General features: G+C 42.7%; 1 protein-coding gene across 1 annotated transcript in view; it reads left to right on the top strand.

Annotated features, from left to right (window-relative positions):
* Positions 1 to 17,007, top strand: part of LOC145391339 (cytochrome P450 2L1-like) — an 80,041-nt gene that overhangs the window by 14,514 nt on the left and 48,520 nt on the right. The window contains exons 3-4 of the mRNA XM_080265939.1: positions 9,203 to 9,360; positions 11,387 to 11,517. Coding sequence (XP_080122065.1) covers positions 9,203 to 9,360; positions 11,387 to 11,517 — 289 coding nt within the window. The remainder of the gene's footprint in view (positions 1 to 9,202; positions 9,361 to 11,386; positions 11,518 to 17,007) is intronic.

The raw sequence follows: 17,007 nt of genomic DNA, 5'->3' as shown, positions 1-17,007 counted from the left end.
AAATGTAATATTACTGAATCATTGCAATTTACTATGAATATTATATGTATACAATGTTATAATCAATATTATGTACTAATAGATTAGCATGAGTCAATGATAATTGCTGTCGGAGGACCTTCAGCTTCGTGGACCGAGCAATGTTATGAGTCCATATTATATTTACAAATCATAATAGATAGATAGATAAATAGACAGATAGACAGCTCTATGCGAGCCTGGGAATGGGAAATGATCTTGCAAGTTACACTGAGGAAAAGCTGATGACAGATTACGAAGTAGCCAGTCAGGAGATGATGCAGTTAGTTGTCAGCGATACACCAGGTGAACAAAGCCTAGTGACCATACACACACATACACACATACTCACACACAGGCTTCTAGAACTTTCCAACCACAGGGAACACACGTGACACGACTCCTGTTTCACCAGAATTTAGGAAAGAGAGCTCAGAAGAAGAGAGGCCATAGAATCGGCAGGTAGTGGGGAGAAAGGCTTAGCAACTTGGAAGAGAGAGAGAGAGAGAGAGCGAGACAGGGAGACAGAGACTCTACTTATACTCACTCGTGTGTGAGAGACTCTGTTAATATTTCCAAGACTAATAAAAATAGTCCCATACTATTCTTTACCTCTCCTGTCATTGCATGACAAAAGGGAACCAAGATTATCTACTTACAAAAACTCAAGTATAACAACCGCTCGTCCACAAGTCTAATATATATAACTTCTTTACAAGTAACTACAAAGTCCTGCACATCCACCTAATCATTGTCATTTCTGTACGTCTGAGCCGGCGAATATCTTCCTCCTTCACCGCCCAGGTCTCACTGCCATACAGCATTACACTCCTAACACATGCTGCATACAAAGACCCCTTAGCACGTAGGGAGAGCCCTCTCAATGTCAGGAGAGGCAAGAGCTCCCTGAACTTCTTCCAACCACTTCTCACCCTAGCCACAGAGCTAGCTCCAGCCCCACCTCCAGCACACAACATGTCTCCCAAATAACAAAACTCTTCCACACACTCAACAGATTCACCAGCAAGTTCAATCCTTTCACGTCTGACAATCTCCACCTGCTCACCCCGGCACGCCGTACACATAAAATCAGCATTATCTTGCAGTCTCCCTCTGATACCACTACATCTCTTATGCACCCATTTATCACACACACCGCACAAGATGGAATTACTTCCCATGCCCTTGTGGCAACCTGCACATGGCCACTCTCCCTCGTCTTTGACAGTACCGCCACCAACCCTAGATATCATCACTTTTGTTTTATCTGCATTTACCCTTAAACCCTTTTGCCCCATACCATCTCTCCACTTCCTAAACCTTTCCTCCGCCTCCCTTTCATTCTCTGCAATCAACACCAAATCATCAGCATACAACAACTCCCACGGGAGTCCGTTTCTAAAGTCACGTGAAAGGGCTTCAAGCACCATGATAAACAACATGGGACTCAAGACTGACCCCTGATGCACACCAACATTCACGGAGAACTCATCACTCAAATCTCCATTCACTCTCACCTGGGTGTGAGCACCCACATACATGGCCATAACCACCCTAACCAGCCACTCCTCCAAGCCAAGCTTTCTCATTGCCCACTTCACCACCTCTCTAGGGACTCTGTCAAAGGCCTTTTCCAAATCAACAAAAACAAAATAAAGATCCCTTGTCCTACCAATATATTTTTCCTGAAGCTGTCGAACAATGAATATGGCATCAGTGGTCCCCCTACCTGGCATGAACCCGAACTGCATCTCATCAATATTCACTCTTTCTCTAATCATACCTTCTAAAACTCTCTCCATTACCTTCATTATCTGATCTAAAAGCTTTATACCTCTATAATTTCCTCTCTCCAAGGCATCACCCTTCCCTTTATACACATTTACAATTACACTCTTCAGCCAATCATCTGGGACAACACACTCATAAATAATCCTATTTATCAGGTCAGTGACTAAACTCACCCCTATATCGCCTGAGGCCTTCAACATTTCGGGAGTCAACCCAGACACACCTGCTGCCTTCCCCACCCTCATCCTGCCTATTTCCTCACTCACAGTAGCAGTATCAATCAAAGGCCAAGGGCCAGACACTGAATCTGCTGGCTCCAAACCTTCCCTGTCCCAGTCAAACTCCTCATTCAACAACCGGTTATAATGCTCTCTCCATGCATCTTTAATATCCTCACTGTTCACCACTACCCTTCCTTCATCATTCTTCACACACTGCTCACCTATGATATCCCGATTATCCCTCTTCACCTGACCTGCCACCCTAAATATATTTTTCCTTTCCCCATGATTTAGGTTATCAAGTAATTGTCTCTGTGACTCAGACTTTGCCCTGTATACCTCTCTTCTAGCCCTGTGCTTGGCAGCCAAATATTCCTCTTTGCTACCACCCTTCTTCCATTCCCGGAAAAGCCTTCTTTTCTCCTTAATTGCAGCTTCTACACCCTCATCCCACCACCAAGTTACTTTACGTCTTGGTGGTCCTCTTGTCCAGCCGCATGTTACATCAGTAACTCTCAAGAAATTGTTCTTGAGGGCTCTGTAGTGTTCATTAACGCCTCTGTCTACAGCTCCCTGTTCAGCCACCACTCTCCTCAACTCGCTATAGAAGGCATCCCTTACTACTTGGTTTTTCAGCTTCCATATTTTCCTCCTAGGTACATAAGTCCTCTTTTTCATCACTTGTTCTTTAAGCACCATATCACAAATCAACACTTTGTGCTGCTGCACACACTCCTCACTTCTTATAACTTTAACATCCCTCACTAACCTCCTATCGGCCCTCCTAACCAGAAAATAATCTATCTGACTGCTATTTCCCCCAGACTCATACGTAATTAACCTACTGTCTCTTTTCCTAAAATATGTGTTGCACACAATCATATCCGTTGCCTCCCCAAACTCGAGTATCCTTTCCCCTTCTGCATTCCTTAGACCATACGCACATCCCCCATGCACTCCTTCATAACCTTGTGCTGCTTCACCTACATGACCATTTAAGTCCCCTCCCAAAATCACTATCTCATCATCCCGCATACCACCCACTACCCACTACACGTATTAAATCATCCCAAAATCTATCTTTCTCTGATTCATCCAATCCTGCCTGTGGAGCATATGCCGATATAATCGCAGCTACCTTTCTTCCCAACAGAATTTTCACTACCAATATCCTATCGCTTACTCTCAAAACATTCATAAAATATTCCACCCATTTCTCCACAACCATCACACCAACACCTCTATATCCGTCTGTCCCCCCCTGCCAAAACAACTATAGCAACAGCCCTTCCCAACAATCTTTCTGGCTGATCCACCCCTGTACCGGACTTCCTGCAAACATGCCACATCCACCCACCTCCTACTGAATGCCTCAACGACTTCCCCTGCTCTTCCCCTAAAACTTCCCACATTCCATGAACCCACCCTCATCCCCATGGGTGATTTACTGTCCTCAGGCTTGCTTTGAAACTTATTTTGTTTTGTCATCTTCAGTATTAATAAAGGGGGATAGACACAGCACAGGTCCCACTCACTGCACAGTTCCAGATCCAGGCAATGGATCTGGGACCCCTAGCCCACCAGCTTACCAGTGGCTGTGGTAGTGGCCTCGGGGCACCCCGCCAGGACAGCTGCAGGGACACCCTCCAAGCGCGTCTTGGCACTGCAACTATCCCGCCATTATACACGCACTGATAGGGCAGCTTCCTGGGGTGCTACTCCCAGGTTCGGGCCCCTCTCTATTGGGCGGAAGCGGCAGCCTGGGAACCGCAATGCCCTGTACTCTCAAGCACAGGCCCGAGCCCCATCTCGCCCTGGACCCACGATCTATGCTGGCGGAACCCACGCCACGCCTCCCCCCAGAAGTCCGCCACTAGGCAGCGGGGGCAAAGTTTTCTGGCCGCATGCCCTTGCTGGCGCCAACCCCTGTAACGTAGCGGGATACGTTGTGTGAAATGTAAAGTGCATGTGGTGTAGTGCATTGATAGTTAGAGGAAATGTTTGGGAGAGTATGCTGGTCTACTCTCCAGGTTACTGTCACACTGAAAAGGTCAGCAAAGGGGGATGGTTAGATAGCTAGTGAAACAGCTATATATATATATATATATATATATATATATATATATATATATATATATATATATATATATATATATATATATTATATATATATATATATATATATCTCAGTAAAAAAGTGCATGCATAGAGTAAGTATATGACTGTATGCCTAGATTCTCCATTTCCATATTATTCTACTTTCTGCCGATCCTATAGGATTTCCTTGAGGTTTTCCAGTCATACAAGGTATTACTTCCACTCTTGTTTCCTGTACATCAGATGCCGGAGGGTCTGGAGAGTGGCAGAGAGAGCCTTTTGCTATGCTATCCTTTCTCCTGCTCCCATAATTATAGCACTGTAATAGTACTGAGGCCGGACCGCCTCATAGGGACCGTGAAGTCTGTGTGGTCTATGTATCTATGTAACACACTCATCGAGTGGTTAGTGGGAGGAGAAGGGGTTTGGTCCAGAATAAACATTATGTGAAACAGGAAAAGACGTTAGAATACAGGTGTACACAGTAGGCAACCTGTTGTTATTATGCCGATTTTATGCTATTAAGGCCTAGAAGCCACGCCCACTTTCTGTGTCTGAAAACAGCTGATTGGTCCATACAAAATGTTTGTGCAGCTGCCCATTTATTTGTATTAAATGAGATGACAGTTCATAAACAGACCAGATTTTCTCTACAGTAATGTTATTTATTAGGAGTGTAATAATGCAAACTAGAATGACACTCACTTGAGCGCATACCTCCGCCACGGCCCAACATGCAGTTCCTTTTAATACAGTCAAGTCTAATACAATATCAAACTCATAACCCTGTAAGTTGATCCGGATTTTTATATGGATCCGCGCCAAACTGTACACATTTGCAGATACCAACATCCTAACTATGCCTGATTTATTTATTTTATTTTTTTTCAAGATCATGCAATATTCACTGAAAAGTTTACGACAATATCGACAAACACCCTATCTCGCAATGTTAAGGAAAGTGAGAAAACAAAAATCCTGGATCAGCACGATAATCCGGATCTGCACCCAAATTTAATGGAGTCTATTCTGGGCCAAGACCCATTCTTCTACCAAGTTTCGTGGAAATCCGTTCAGTAATTTTTGTGTAATCTTCCTCACAAACAAACCAACAAGAAAGAAACAAACGGACAGAGGTGAAAACTTAACCGCCATGACGAAGGTAATTATTTCAAGGCATTAGCACGTTAGAGAGGATATTAAATGTGTAAAATAGGTGCCGCAAACGGTCGAAGTCAAGGATGCATGCTCGTTTTCGAATGAAGCTTATTCACTATTTCTTTGACTGTAGCAAACGTAATCTAGGTACAAACAAATGACACTAAACATAACGTACAATATTCAGTGAAACTACAGTTTGCACGACAATATGTATCCCAAATCATTGTATAACTCATAAAACGCTTATTTATAAGCGGAGTCCATGGGGCGGTAAAAGGAATAGCCATGGTGATGACGGTTTTCAAATGGAGATAGTTCTGCTGCTCATAAATATAAATATTTTTGTAAGCAATATATAGCTAAATTGAACAGGCAACTTACCCTCCTTACTCACCACTCTGCTGCCCTCCCAAATCTCTTCTAAGTCTCTCTTTCTCTTCATGATGAGCTGGAGTGTATTACTGCAGCCCGGTACTGTACAGCCCCGGTCAGATTTTAGTGATACCGTCAGCACTGCCAACGCCAAAGCGTCTGGGGTTCAGAGTTTGAGAATTTCGACTCGCGTGTCTGACACACACACACCCACACACACACACACACACACACACACACACAATATACATCTTAGGCATGGTAACGGACATTGACAGAGCGTCTCCCTATCTCATTACAATCACAATCAATATTTCTATGATATATGTAATCTACATACTTATATATATGTAAAAGACTAGCGATTTTATTATTACGTTATTCCCATGTCACATGAATTAATGTGGTTAGGCAACATAACATTACATTAACCCAGAATACATCCTATGATTGTATAGTCATAGCTAGGAAATGCTGACAGGTGACATTTTATAATATGCCTTGCCCATTGCAATTGACATTTTAATTTCAAACTACACTTGTGTAGTTTAATAGATGAAAGTATAGCCCACCTGTGTCCCGTGAGTAAGCTATGAAACACACGGTTGGTCGGGTCTCCTTATATTTTGTCTAAGTTACTGGGTTTCCCATAAGTGACAGATGCGACCAGAACGTGGATAAGCGTCTAATTTTAAATTATGATTAGTAAAGTGAAATCAATATATTGTTTTCTCTTTTAATAATATTATAATCGTAATAATAAACACTGAAGGGGATGAAAGACTCAACTGCTCTGATATTTACTATTACCATACGTAATATCCAGTCCCCCCACCATTTATCTTAATAATATATATATATATATATATATATATATATATATATATATATATATATATATATATATATATATATCTTCCAATCCTATGTTGCCCCATAAGGAGCGTAGGAGCCCGGGGCTAGGCAAGTTGGTCCTGACATTTAAGGTAACAGTGACCAGTCTCACCCATCCCTGAGTGGCATTACGTGAGCAGTAAACCCCAACCATCCCTTGAATATAAGCCTACACCGGCTCAATCCGATTGGAGTGCCGTAATTACCCACTACACCACGAGGCCCCAAAATCTGGTTACATGGTTACCATCAAGCGTAGTAAATGGTTTCCTGGTGTACAGGAAACCATTTGGCTTGTCACTCAGTGCAGAGTCACCCACAGGCAGAAGGAAGAGGAAAGAATGAAGGAAAGAAAGACAGAAAAGGGAGTGTACTGTCACCCGTAGGCAGAAGGACGAGGAAAGAGAGAAGGAAAGAAAGACAGAAGAGAATGGAAGGAAAGAAAGATTGAGGAGAGGAAAAGGCAGACACCCGAGAGCAGCGTATGTAGTTAGAGTCGTGCAAGGGAGAGAAAAAGAATGCGCAATGTGGTAAGGGGGGTGTCTCGACGCTGGTGACCCAGATCCTGTGCGTGTGAAACGGCCATTTTTGTTTTATTTTTTCATGTGCTTTGGAACGGACACAAAGTTGGGTCACAGTAAATGGTGTTTGGAGTGTACATGTGATGCGCATGTGATCCCTTAATCGCCTCATCCCGCCAAGGCGAGGTCACAATAAACCAAAAAACTAAAACAACCATGCAAACTCTGGTCACATTTGCATCGCATACACACTTTCAACACTGCGTTTTACAGTGTTTAAATATGTGATTATTAATTTACAATATAGCCGTACGTATTGCAAGACTGTCGACAGTTCATATCTTACCGTGTATTATCCCTCCTCCATCAGTAGACTCTGCCATGGGAACTAGGGGAGAAATGCTTCTCATCTGTAAAGATGGCTCTGCTCCATAAGTCATTATCTTGCTCAACATGGAGCAGCGCAAAAGCCAGTCTTCCTGCACAGTGCTGGTCTGTCAGCTGTTCCTTCTGAGCTGGGGTGCGATGGTGTATTCCAGCGCGATGTAACCTTCTTACAGTTCTGGCTGACACTTCTAACTGCAAGTCCTGCCTTATTGCCGCTGCGTTGGTAAGGGGGTTAGCTTCCGCTGCCACAATAATATTCCCATCCTCTACTGGTGTCGTCCTCCTTAGGGCTCCTGTTCTCTCTAAGAAATGGAGTTTGCTGTAAACCCAACGAGGCTGTGATGCATTTATTGAGGTGTTCTCAGACATTACTATTACAGCTAGCGTGGGTCTTTCCTAATGACTATTTAATGTTTTAGTACATCCATCCGACTCCGTGTAATCTGAACGATCTGCATATGCAGTATCGTTTCACGGGGCGAACGTCACCTCTCACCTTGTCAGAGCCACTCAGCGGGGAGATGTTGCCATATGCAGGTCGCTTGGTTGTATCAGTCTCGACGAATGGACTACGTTACTACTTCACGTGCTGTCACCTCCATAGAATCCACGAGAGTTTGACAACACATTGTTAACCAGTTGGGACAATTTCCTTATTGATATTACCGACAGAGGAACGTGTGAACAGAACTGTTTATATTACTCTATACACCCATATATTTTCTCCTCATCCCTTCTGTTTTATCAATGCTCACCCCTATTTCGCTAATACTGGTGGAAGAGGAATCACGTAACATAGATATGTCGCATAATACGAATCTTTTTGTAATGTTAATGGATCCTAATTGTATTCGATAGTTTAATCACCAGCTGTGCTTAATGTGTAAAACAATGATATGGATTTGTAGTCAAAGGGTATGTAGAAAAACTTATCATCTCCTTTGCATTTCATATAACATAGTCATTTGAGAACGGGAGGGTGGGAGAGATGATAAGGTTATCAGAAGACTAAAGAGGAAGCCAGAGCTACAAGGTGTTTTGCTCACGTCTTTGCTACAGCCAGGTTCGGATGCATTAAATAAACAAAGCTAACATGTAAATATGAACTACTACTATACTATAATGTTACTGTAAGTCATACGTTGCCGTGAACAACAGTTAACCATCATAGCACGCTTAACAGCTTAACTCAGACGCTTCTTTACTCCAACCCCATTACTGACAGGAATAAACCTCTGATACCCTACACTACCCCACCACCAACCAGTAATGCAGGTCACAAGACAATTGTTGATGGTTGTAGATGTAATCGCAGATAATATGTATTTTCGTAGAATATGAATATCTATATATTGAAAATTTCAATATAATAACTGTAACCTCATAGGTAAAATATTTATAACTGTTCACATACACTATATCATATGTATACTGGCATGGGCGTCCGGAGGGGGAGGGGGCAAAGGGGGGCAGTTGCCCCCCCCCCTTGAAATTTGACGGCTTCAGTACTTGTTCAAGGATGATTGAGTGATTTGAGTCAATTCATGCATTGTCACTATGCATTTGATGTAAGTCATGTAACTCATGTAAGTACTGTATATGCCTTTGCCTATTTGGAGTGTGTGTATTTTGATAAAACTGCACATATATGTATAATTTCTCTTATTTTGCTCCCCTTACAATAAATCCTGTGGACGCCCCTGTGTACTCGTACTATAACAAATCCAAGTATGCACATAGAACTTAAAGACCTTATGCAAGTCGTTTATGCTTCCTTTGGTGTTCCACCTCGTAATCCACTTGGCGACGGTCTTTGGTGCCAAGCCAAGTCGCTGAGCGATAGCACGTATGGACAGCCCACTATCGCGCAGAGCGATGATGCTGCCTCTCAGCTCCAGGTTTTGCTCCCTTCTGTTCATACCGTATTTTCCCGGGGACTGGTAACCCCCAGATCCGTATGATACAGAGAAATCTCGGATGATTTCCTCCCTCCTTCCCTCTCTATCAGTGTCAGACACGCGAATCGAAATTCTTGATCCGATGCAAACGTCTCTGGCATCATTAACGCGGAGGCTACAGAAAGTGATTGTGAAAAATGGTGGGTGGACTGGATATTACGTATGGCAATAGTAAATATCAGAGCAGTTGAGTCTTTCATCCCCTTCAGTGTTTATTATTACGATTATAATATTATTAAAAGAGAAAACAATATATTGATTTCACTTTACTAATCATAATTTAAAATTAGACGCTTATCCACGTTCTGGTCGCATCTGTCACTTATGGGAAACCCAGTAGCTTAGACAAAATATAAGGAGACCCTACCAACCGTGTGTTTCATAGCTTACTCACGGGACACAGGTGGGCTATACTTTCATATATTAAACTACACAAGTGTAGTTTGAAATTAAAATGTCAATTGCAATGGGCAAGGCATATTATAAAATGTCACCTGTCAGCATTTCCTAGCCATGACTATACAATCATAGGATGTATTCTGGGTTAATGTAATGTTATGTTGCCTAACCACATTAATTCATGTGACATGGGAATAACGTAATAATAAAATCGCTAGTCTTTTACATAATATAGAAGTATGTAGATTACATATTTCATAGAAATATTGATCGTGATTGTAATGAGATAGGGAGACGCTCCGTCAATGTCCGTTACCATGCCTAAGATGTATATTCTCTCTCTCTCTCTCTCTCTCTCTCTCTCTCTCTCTCTCTCTCTCTCTCTCTCTCTCTCTCTCTGTATATGTGTGTGTGTGTGTGTGTGTGTGTGTGTGTGTGTGTGTGTGTGTGTGTGTGTGTGTGTGTGTGAGACACGCGAGTCAAAATTCTCAAACTCTGAACCCTAGACGCTTTGGCGTTGGCAGTGCTGACGGTATCACCAAAATCTGACCAGAGCTGCACATACAAGCTCAGTGTCGGTACTTCCATACCCTGTTATTTAGGTAACCATTAATTATATGGCCTTCATAATTATACTCTGCCATTCATTTTAAAGTACAATATACAGTTACTGGTACCGCAAATGCAGTATGTTACTGGGTAATAAAAGAAATTAAGGAAATTTATCAGGTTTTGACACTTGACAGCTGCGAGATGACATCAGCTGGCTGGTGGTGCTTTTAATTTCCCGCCGAATGACTGGCTGTTCCCTTGAGCATTTTACCTCTCCAAATATGGCTATGATTATATTGACTTTAATCAGTTATATAATGATATGGGATATAGCTAGACTATACACACACTGTACTTCACGGACTATTGTACTCAGTGTTTGGTGTCATTTGTTTGTAGTAAATTTATGTTTGATACAAAATAAAGAAATAGTGAATAGGCTTCATTCGAGAACGAATTGTATCCTTGACTTCGACAGTTGATGATACATATTTAACCTTTTTAGCATCATTGGTGAAATGCTAATTGCTTCATATTATTTTTATGCTTATTTTCTTGATTATTAACATTACTAAAGAGAAGTACAGGCCTGATTACAAACTGAGAACACATTTAGTATAATTTGAATACATGGGTAGCCACCCAAACATTTGATATGAACCAATCACCAGCTTCTACTGAAAGTGGGCGTAGCTTCTAAGCCTTAGTAGTGTAAAATCCACATAGTGTATTGTTATTAGTGTTTGAGTTGAGTATTTTTTCTCTGCTACTGCTCTTACCCCTCCCATAGCCATCATCTTTACTTCCCGTGGCACCTTCTACAGTATCGAGAGAACGTCAAACTACATCAACGGCATCGCTATCGCTTTTTGGGAAGTTTCGTGGCTGGCGGAGAAGGCATCATGATTTTTGTCCTCAACAATACTAGGATATTTATCGGGTAAAGTATTTGACTGCAGGTGTGTGAGGGGTACAGTTTGTGTGTCAGAGCAGTTGGCGCTCGTGTTGTCGATAGGTGCTAATAATTGTTCCGTGTGTGCCTGCAGGGATATGGGGGCTGCCGGTGGTGGGCTGGCTGCCGTCAACGTCAGTCTGCCTCAGCGACCAAGTGATGAAACTCAGGAAGGTGTATGGCGACATTATTATGTGAGTGCACACACACACACACACACACACACACACACACACACACACACACAGAATTTCTTCACGACAAGCATCATAATCTAATGTTAATCTCTTTGTTACCGCTCAGAATTCGTGACAAGATAATAATTTTAGGCCAAGTTAGAATGAACTAATATGGTACAATGTGCTCGTGTTAATTCTTGGTTAAAATAGCGTTCAAGATGGACAGATGGCAATTTTATGCCTGGTTTAAGTGAACAGAGTATAGTTTCAGTGGATTAGACTGTCCATCTTTTTTTTTTAAAAATTATTACTAGACAGAGTTTGCTTCTCTATCTATTGCCAGACGCCTCAATCCCATTCGGGGTGGCCACAAACAAATCGTCTCCATGTATCGGTACACGGCTAGCACTAAATATAGTGCCACCGCTAGCACCAATAAAATGTATCGTCGCACTGCTGGTCAAACAATTTAATGTAGCCCTTATGGAGTAGCAGTTGACTACATATTAAGTGTTCTGCTGTGTAGTATAACTAGACCACCGTGTTGGATCGACGACACTGTCTGTAGTACACGTCAGCCACTCGCCGTCACTGCCCGACACTTCCCACCAAAGGTACTCTGCCACGAGAAGGTGGAAGCTGGTCTGTTATTAAGTGGTAGCGTAAGGTGATAGAAATGAGCAGATTAAATCATTCTTTATTGGGTACAGAATAATATAACTGCGACCCGAGAGATATGTAGGAGCGACACCACCTCCCTTTATAACTGTAAAGCGGGTTCTCCGACGCTGTACAGTCACCGAGCCGGACAAGGGCGCGGTGCTTAGGTCAGCTAAAAAGTGAGGTGCCGAGCATTACATATACTCTGGGCTTATGCAAAAAGTAGAGATAAATGACAACTCTACTAACACATTATACACCTCTATAAAATGGTATTAAGTACATTCACATATACCAACATAATAAATGGTTCCCCAGGACTTTACACTTACGCACAATTCAGATATCTTATCACTTCTCCTAACCTTCATTTTATAATTGAAACAGGGTGGCCCTTGTGGTCTGCCATCCACCTCCTTCCTATACCACAGCTAACAGCGAAATGATATTTGGTTGTTCATCATTCACACTTCATTACACACTGTCAATTATGACTAAACAGCTTTAAAAATTATTATGTAAAATGTGTGATACTACAACTTCATAAGGAAAAAGATGTTGACACCAGAACATCGCTCGGCCACACCATAGACGTCCTCGTCGACAATGTTGTCCTAACTACCGTGTAGCCTAACCAGAGTGTAGGGTAGCTAACTATTCAGGAACATCCACTTGCAATCCGCGAGTACGGACACGTGGTCTCAGTGGGTTCCTTAATTGGCGCCTTAAATAGTAGCCTAAACCACAAACACAGGACAAGACCACAATAAGTAGAAGACCAACGCCAGGACCAAAATAGGAAGGGGAAAGGTATGAAGGAAGATAGGATAGTACATAAGGCTCTAAATCAGTCCTGTTCAGGTGGGAGAGGAAGGTAAGCTCCTTTAATACATGAGACAGCCTGTTCACATTCAAGGAAGTAACACTGAATGAAGGTAAAAAGGGTCGTAACTGGGATGAGAAGTTCACTGTCAAAGCTAGATGATGCTTGCTAGGCAGAACTGCTATCTCTTTACTGTGTAACTCACAAAAATCAGGTGCAATACAGTACCCCTTTACTGTAAGGAATTGATTCCGCGAGGCACAAATCACAGTTACATCCTCTGTCTCAGGAAAGTAATGCTGAGTCTAGTGGTTGGCTTATCTCTATTTCCCTAATTCATGGAACACATATACAATATATACACAGAAAGTATATTTATTTCAAGGGAATTCTGAGAAACCTATATTTCCACTCATCAACTAACTAACGTGTGTTGATTCAAGTGTGTGTGTGTGTGTGGATTAATGCATGGACTCTACCTAGATATGAAAGTCCAGGATGATGTTCCACATTCCACGTTCCACACTCCACCAGACTCCTCCAACCATGCACGACAGCCCGCTGGGAGTTAGCAACACGCCAGGCAGTGACGCCACTCGACGCACCACATACGATCGTGGCACCACATACGCCCGCTCTCGCTCTCCCTCGACTCGCTGCGGCCGTCCGCGCCTCTGGAGTTGCCAGAAGTCTCTCGCTAGTTGATCCACTCCTCACCGCACTGGCTTGAACTCTCCTTATCTCGCCTCTCGCACACGAGAGCGAGATTCTTGCCAGTTTGCGTTTGAAGATGGAGATATCTCGCACACCACAGGGCGAGATAACTGCCAATTTGTGCTTAAGATAGGAATCTCGCACTGGCAGAATAATGGGAGGAATTAATATACACCACTCCAGTTTATCTGCTCCACTTAACTCACTAGTAATTAGTCCCCTTACAATAGTAGAGTAAGATTTTCTATTTCACCTTCAGGAACGAGCGATTGCAAGGGTTACTGGTTCACAGCATAAAGCCCTTTAGCACGTATCGTATCCCAGCACTGAGCACCAATTTAATGTATCGGTACACGGCTAGCACTAAATATCGTGCCACCGCTAGCACCAATAAAATGTATCGTCGCACTGCTGGCCAAAAAATTTAATCTAGCCGTTATGGAGTAGCAGTTGACTACATATTAAGTGTTCTGCTGTGTAGTATAACTAGACCACCGTGTTGGATCGACGACACTGTCTCTAGTACACGTCAGCCACTCGCCGTCACTGCCCGACACTTCCCACCAAAGGTACTCTGCCACGAGAAGGTGGAAGCTGGTCTGTTATTAAGTGGTAGCGTAAGGTGATAGAAATGAGCAGATTAAATCTCTCTTTATTGGGTACAGAATAATATAACTGCGACCCGAGAGATATGTAGGAGCGACACCACCTCCCTTTATAACTGTAAAGCGGGTTCTCCGACGCTGTACAGTCACCGAGCCGGACAAGGGCGCGGTGCTTAGGTCAGCTAAAAAGTGAGGTGCCGAGCATTACATATACTCTGGGCTTATGCAAAAAGTAGAGATAAATGACAACTCTACTAACACATTATACACCTCTATAAAATGGTATTAAGTACATTCACATATACCAACATAATAAATGGTTCCCCAGGACTTTACACTTACGCACTATTCAGATATCTTATCACTTCTCCTAACCTTCATTTTATAATTGAAACAGGGTGGCCCTTGTGGTCTGCCATCCACCTCCTTCCTATACCACAGCTAACAGCGAAATGATATTTGGTTGTTCATCATTCACACTTCATTACACACTGTTAATTATGACTAAACAGCTTTAAAAATTATTATGTAAAATGTGTGATACTACAACTTCATAAGGAAAAAGATGTTGACACCAGAACATCCACGTCGCCCTGTCCCTCGCCATTTCACTACCCTGCTCCCAACTCACACACCCCCTCTTTCACATACCTCACCACCCCATCCCTCCATCTCATCCTCGGCCTCCTCCTCCCTCTCCCCCCCTCTACCTCACTCACATACACTCTCTTCGTCAGTCTTTCACCCTCCATCCTCTCCACATGGCCAAAACACCTCAGTGTATTCCTCCTAACGCTTCCTATCACTTTCACATTCACACCACAACGCTTCTTTATATCCTCATTTGTCAGCCTGACTCTCCATGTGACTCCATAGGCTTCTCTTATATAACTCATTTCCACTGCTCTCACTCTTGATTTGTGTCCTTTCAACAACATCCAAGCTTCACTTCCATACTTTAGAGTTGGTGTCACAATACTGTCATGTAGTAACTTTTTCACTTCCATGCTCACTTCCCTGTTTCTTATCACTGCTTTCAAGGACCCAGCAACCTTTCTTCCCTGCTGCACCCTTTCAAGCACTTCACCCTCCAAACCTCCATCCTTACTTATCACACTACCCATGTACTTTAAACGTACTCACATTTTCCAATTCCTCTCCATCCAACTTCGCTGTACATTCACTGACTTCACCTCTCTCAAAGACCATCACTTTACTCCGCCCTACATTCACCTTTAGATTCCGTTTCTTACACACTCTCCCAAACTCATCCACCAAGCCCTGCAGCTCCCCTTCATCTTCACTCAACAACACAGTATCATCTGCAAACAACAGTACAGGGAGTTTCCAAACACTACCCTCTCTCACCAGGGCCACTCCAACATCCACTATCCTACCTTGTACCTCTTTTATTACCCTATCCATGTACAGATTGAACAACCATGGAGACATAGCACATAGCTGTTTCAACCCAACCTTGAAAGAGAAAAATCCACTCAGTTCACCATCCACATGCACTGCAGCCTTAGCACTATCATACATACTCTCCACAGCATTCAACAACTTCCCATCTACTCCATATATTCTTAATACTTTCCACAATCCTTGTCTATCCACCCTGTCATACGCTTTCTCCAAATCCATGAAAGCCACATACAACTTCTTTCCCTTCTCTAGAAGCTTTTCCACTAAAGATCTAAGACTGAATATCTGATCTACACAACCTCTTCCCTTCCTAAAGCCTCTGTGTTCTTCTCCAACTAATTTCGCTGTTCTTTCTCTAACTCTGTCAATAAATATCCTACCATACACTTTTCCTATTATACTAGGAAGACAGATGCCCCTATGATTACCACACACTTCTTTTTCTCCTTTTCCATTGTACAAGGGAATAATTATACCTGACTTCCAATCCTCCAGGACTCTACCTTCCTTCCAGGCCAATCTGCACATCTTCCACATCCATTCTACTACTATCTCTCCCCCATGCTTCAGCATTTCACCACACACTCCATCAATTCCTGGGACTTTTCCCAATTTACCTTTCTTCATTGCTTCCACAACTTCTATCCTACTGATTTCTTCCTGTCTTCTCATCTCCCTCCTTCTCCCAGCTATTCCCCAGCCACTTATACTCACATTACTTCCATCCTCTATGTTCAACAATTCCTTGAATTGGTCTCTCCATCTGCTCACTTTTTCTCCCTTCTCCACTAGTAATCTACCATTTTTATCTTTCACTCCCTTGCTAACTTCACTTCCTCCCTGTCTTACTCTCTTCACCTCTTTCCTGAACATTTTCTCACAGTCCCTCCACTTTACACTCAAATTCCTTCCAAATTCCTCATCCACTCTCTTCTTACTCTCTCTTACTATTCTTTTCACCTCTCTCTTTCTTTCTACATATAACTATCTCTTCCGCCTCTCAACTTCTTCCACACCCCTATTTCTCATCCATTCATTGGATGCTTTCTTCTTTTGTGCCACAGCCTGTCTCACCTCTTCATTCCACCACACTGTTCCTTGCACCCCCCTCCGTCTTCTCTTCATCCCACACACCACGTCACATGCTGCACATATTTCTTTTGTGAATATCCTGCACATACCTTCCACGTCCCCCATCTGCTCCAATTCATATTTGCCCAATCGTTCCTCCACTTCTCTCCTCTATTCTTCCTTTTTCTCATCCTCTTGTAACCTTTC

The sequence above is a fragment of the Coenobita brevimanus genome, chromosome 18 (assembly GCF_032717465.1).
Source record: "Coenobita brevimanus isolate Jiangsu-jjx chromosome 18, ASM3271746v2, whole genome shotgun sequence".
Lineage (NCBI taxonomy): Eukaryota > Metazoa > Arthropoda > Malacostraca > Decapoda > Coenobitidae > Coenobita > Coenobita brevimanus.
This window is presented reverse-complemented; position numbering and strand designations above follow the sequence as displayed.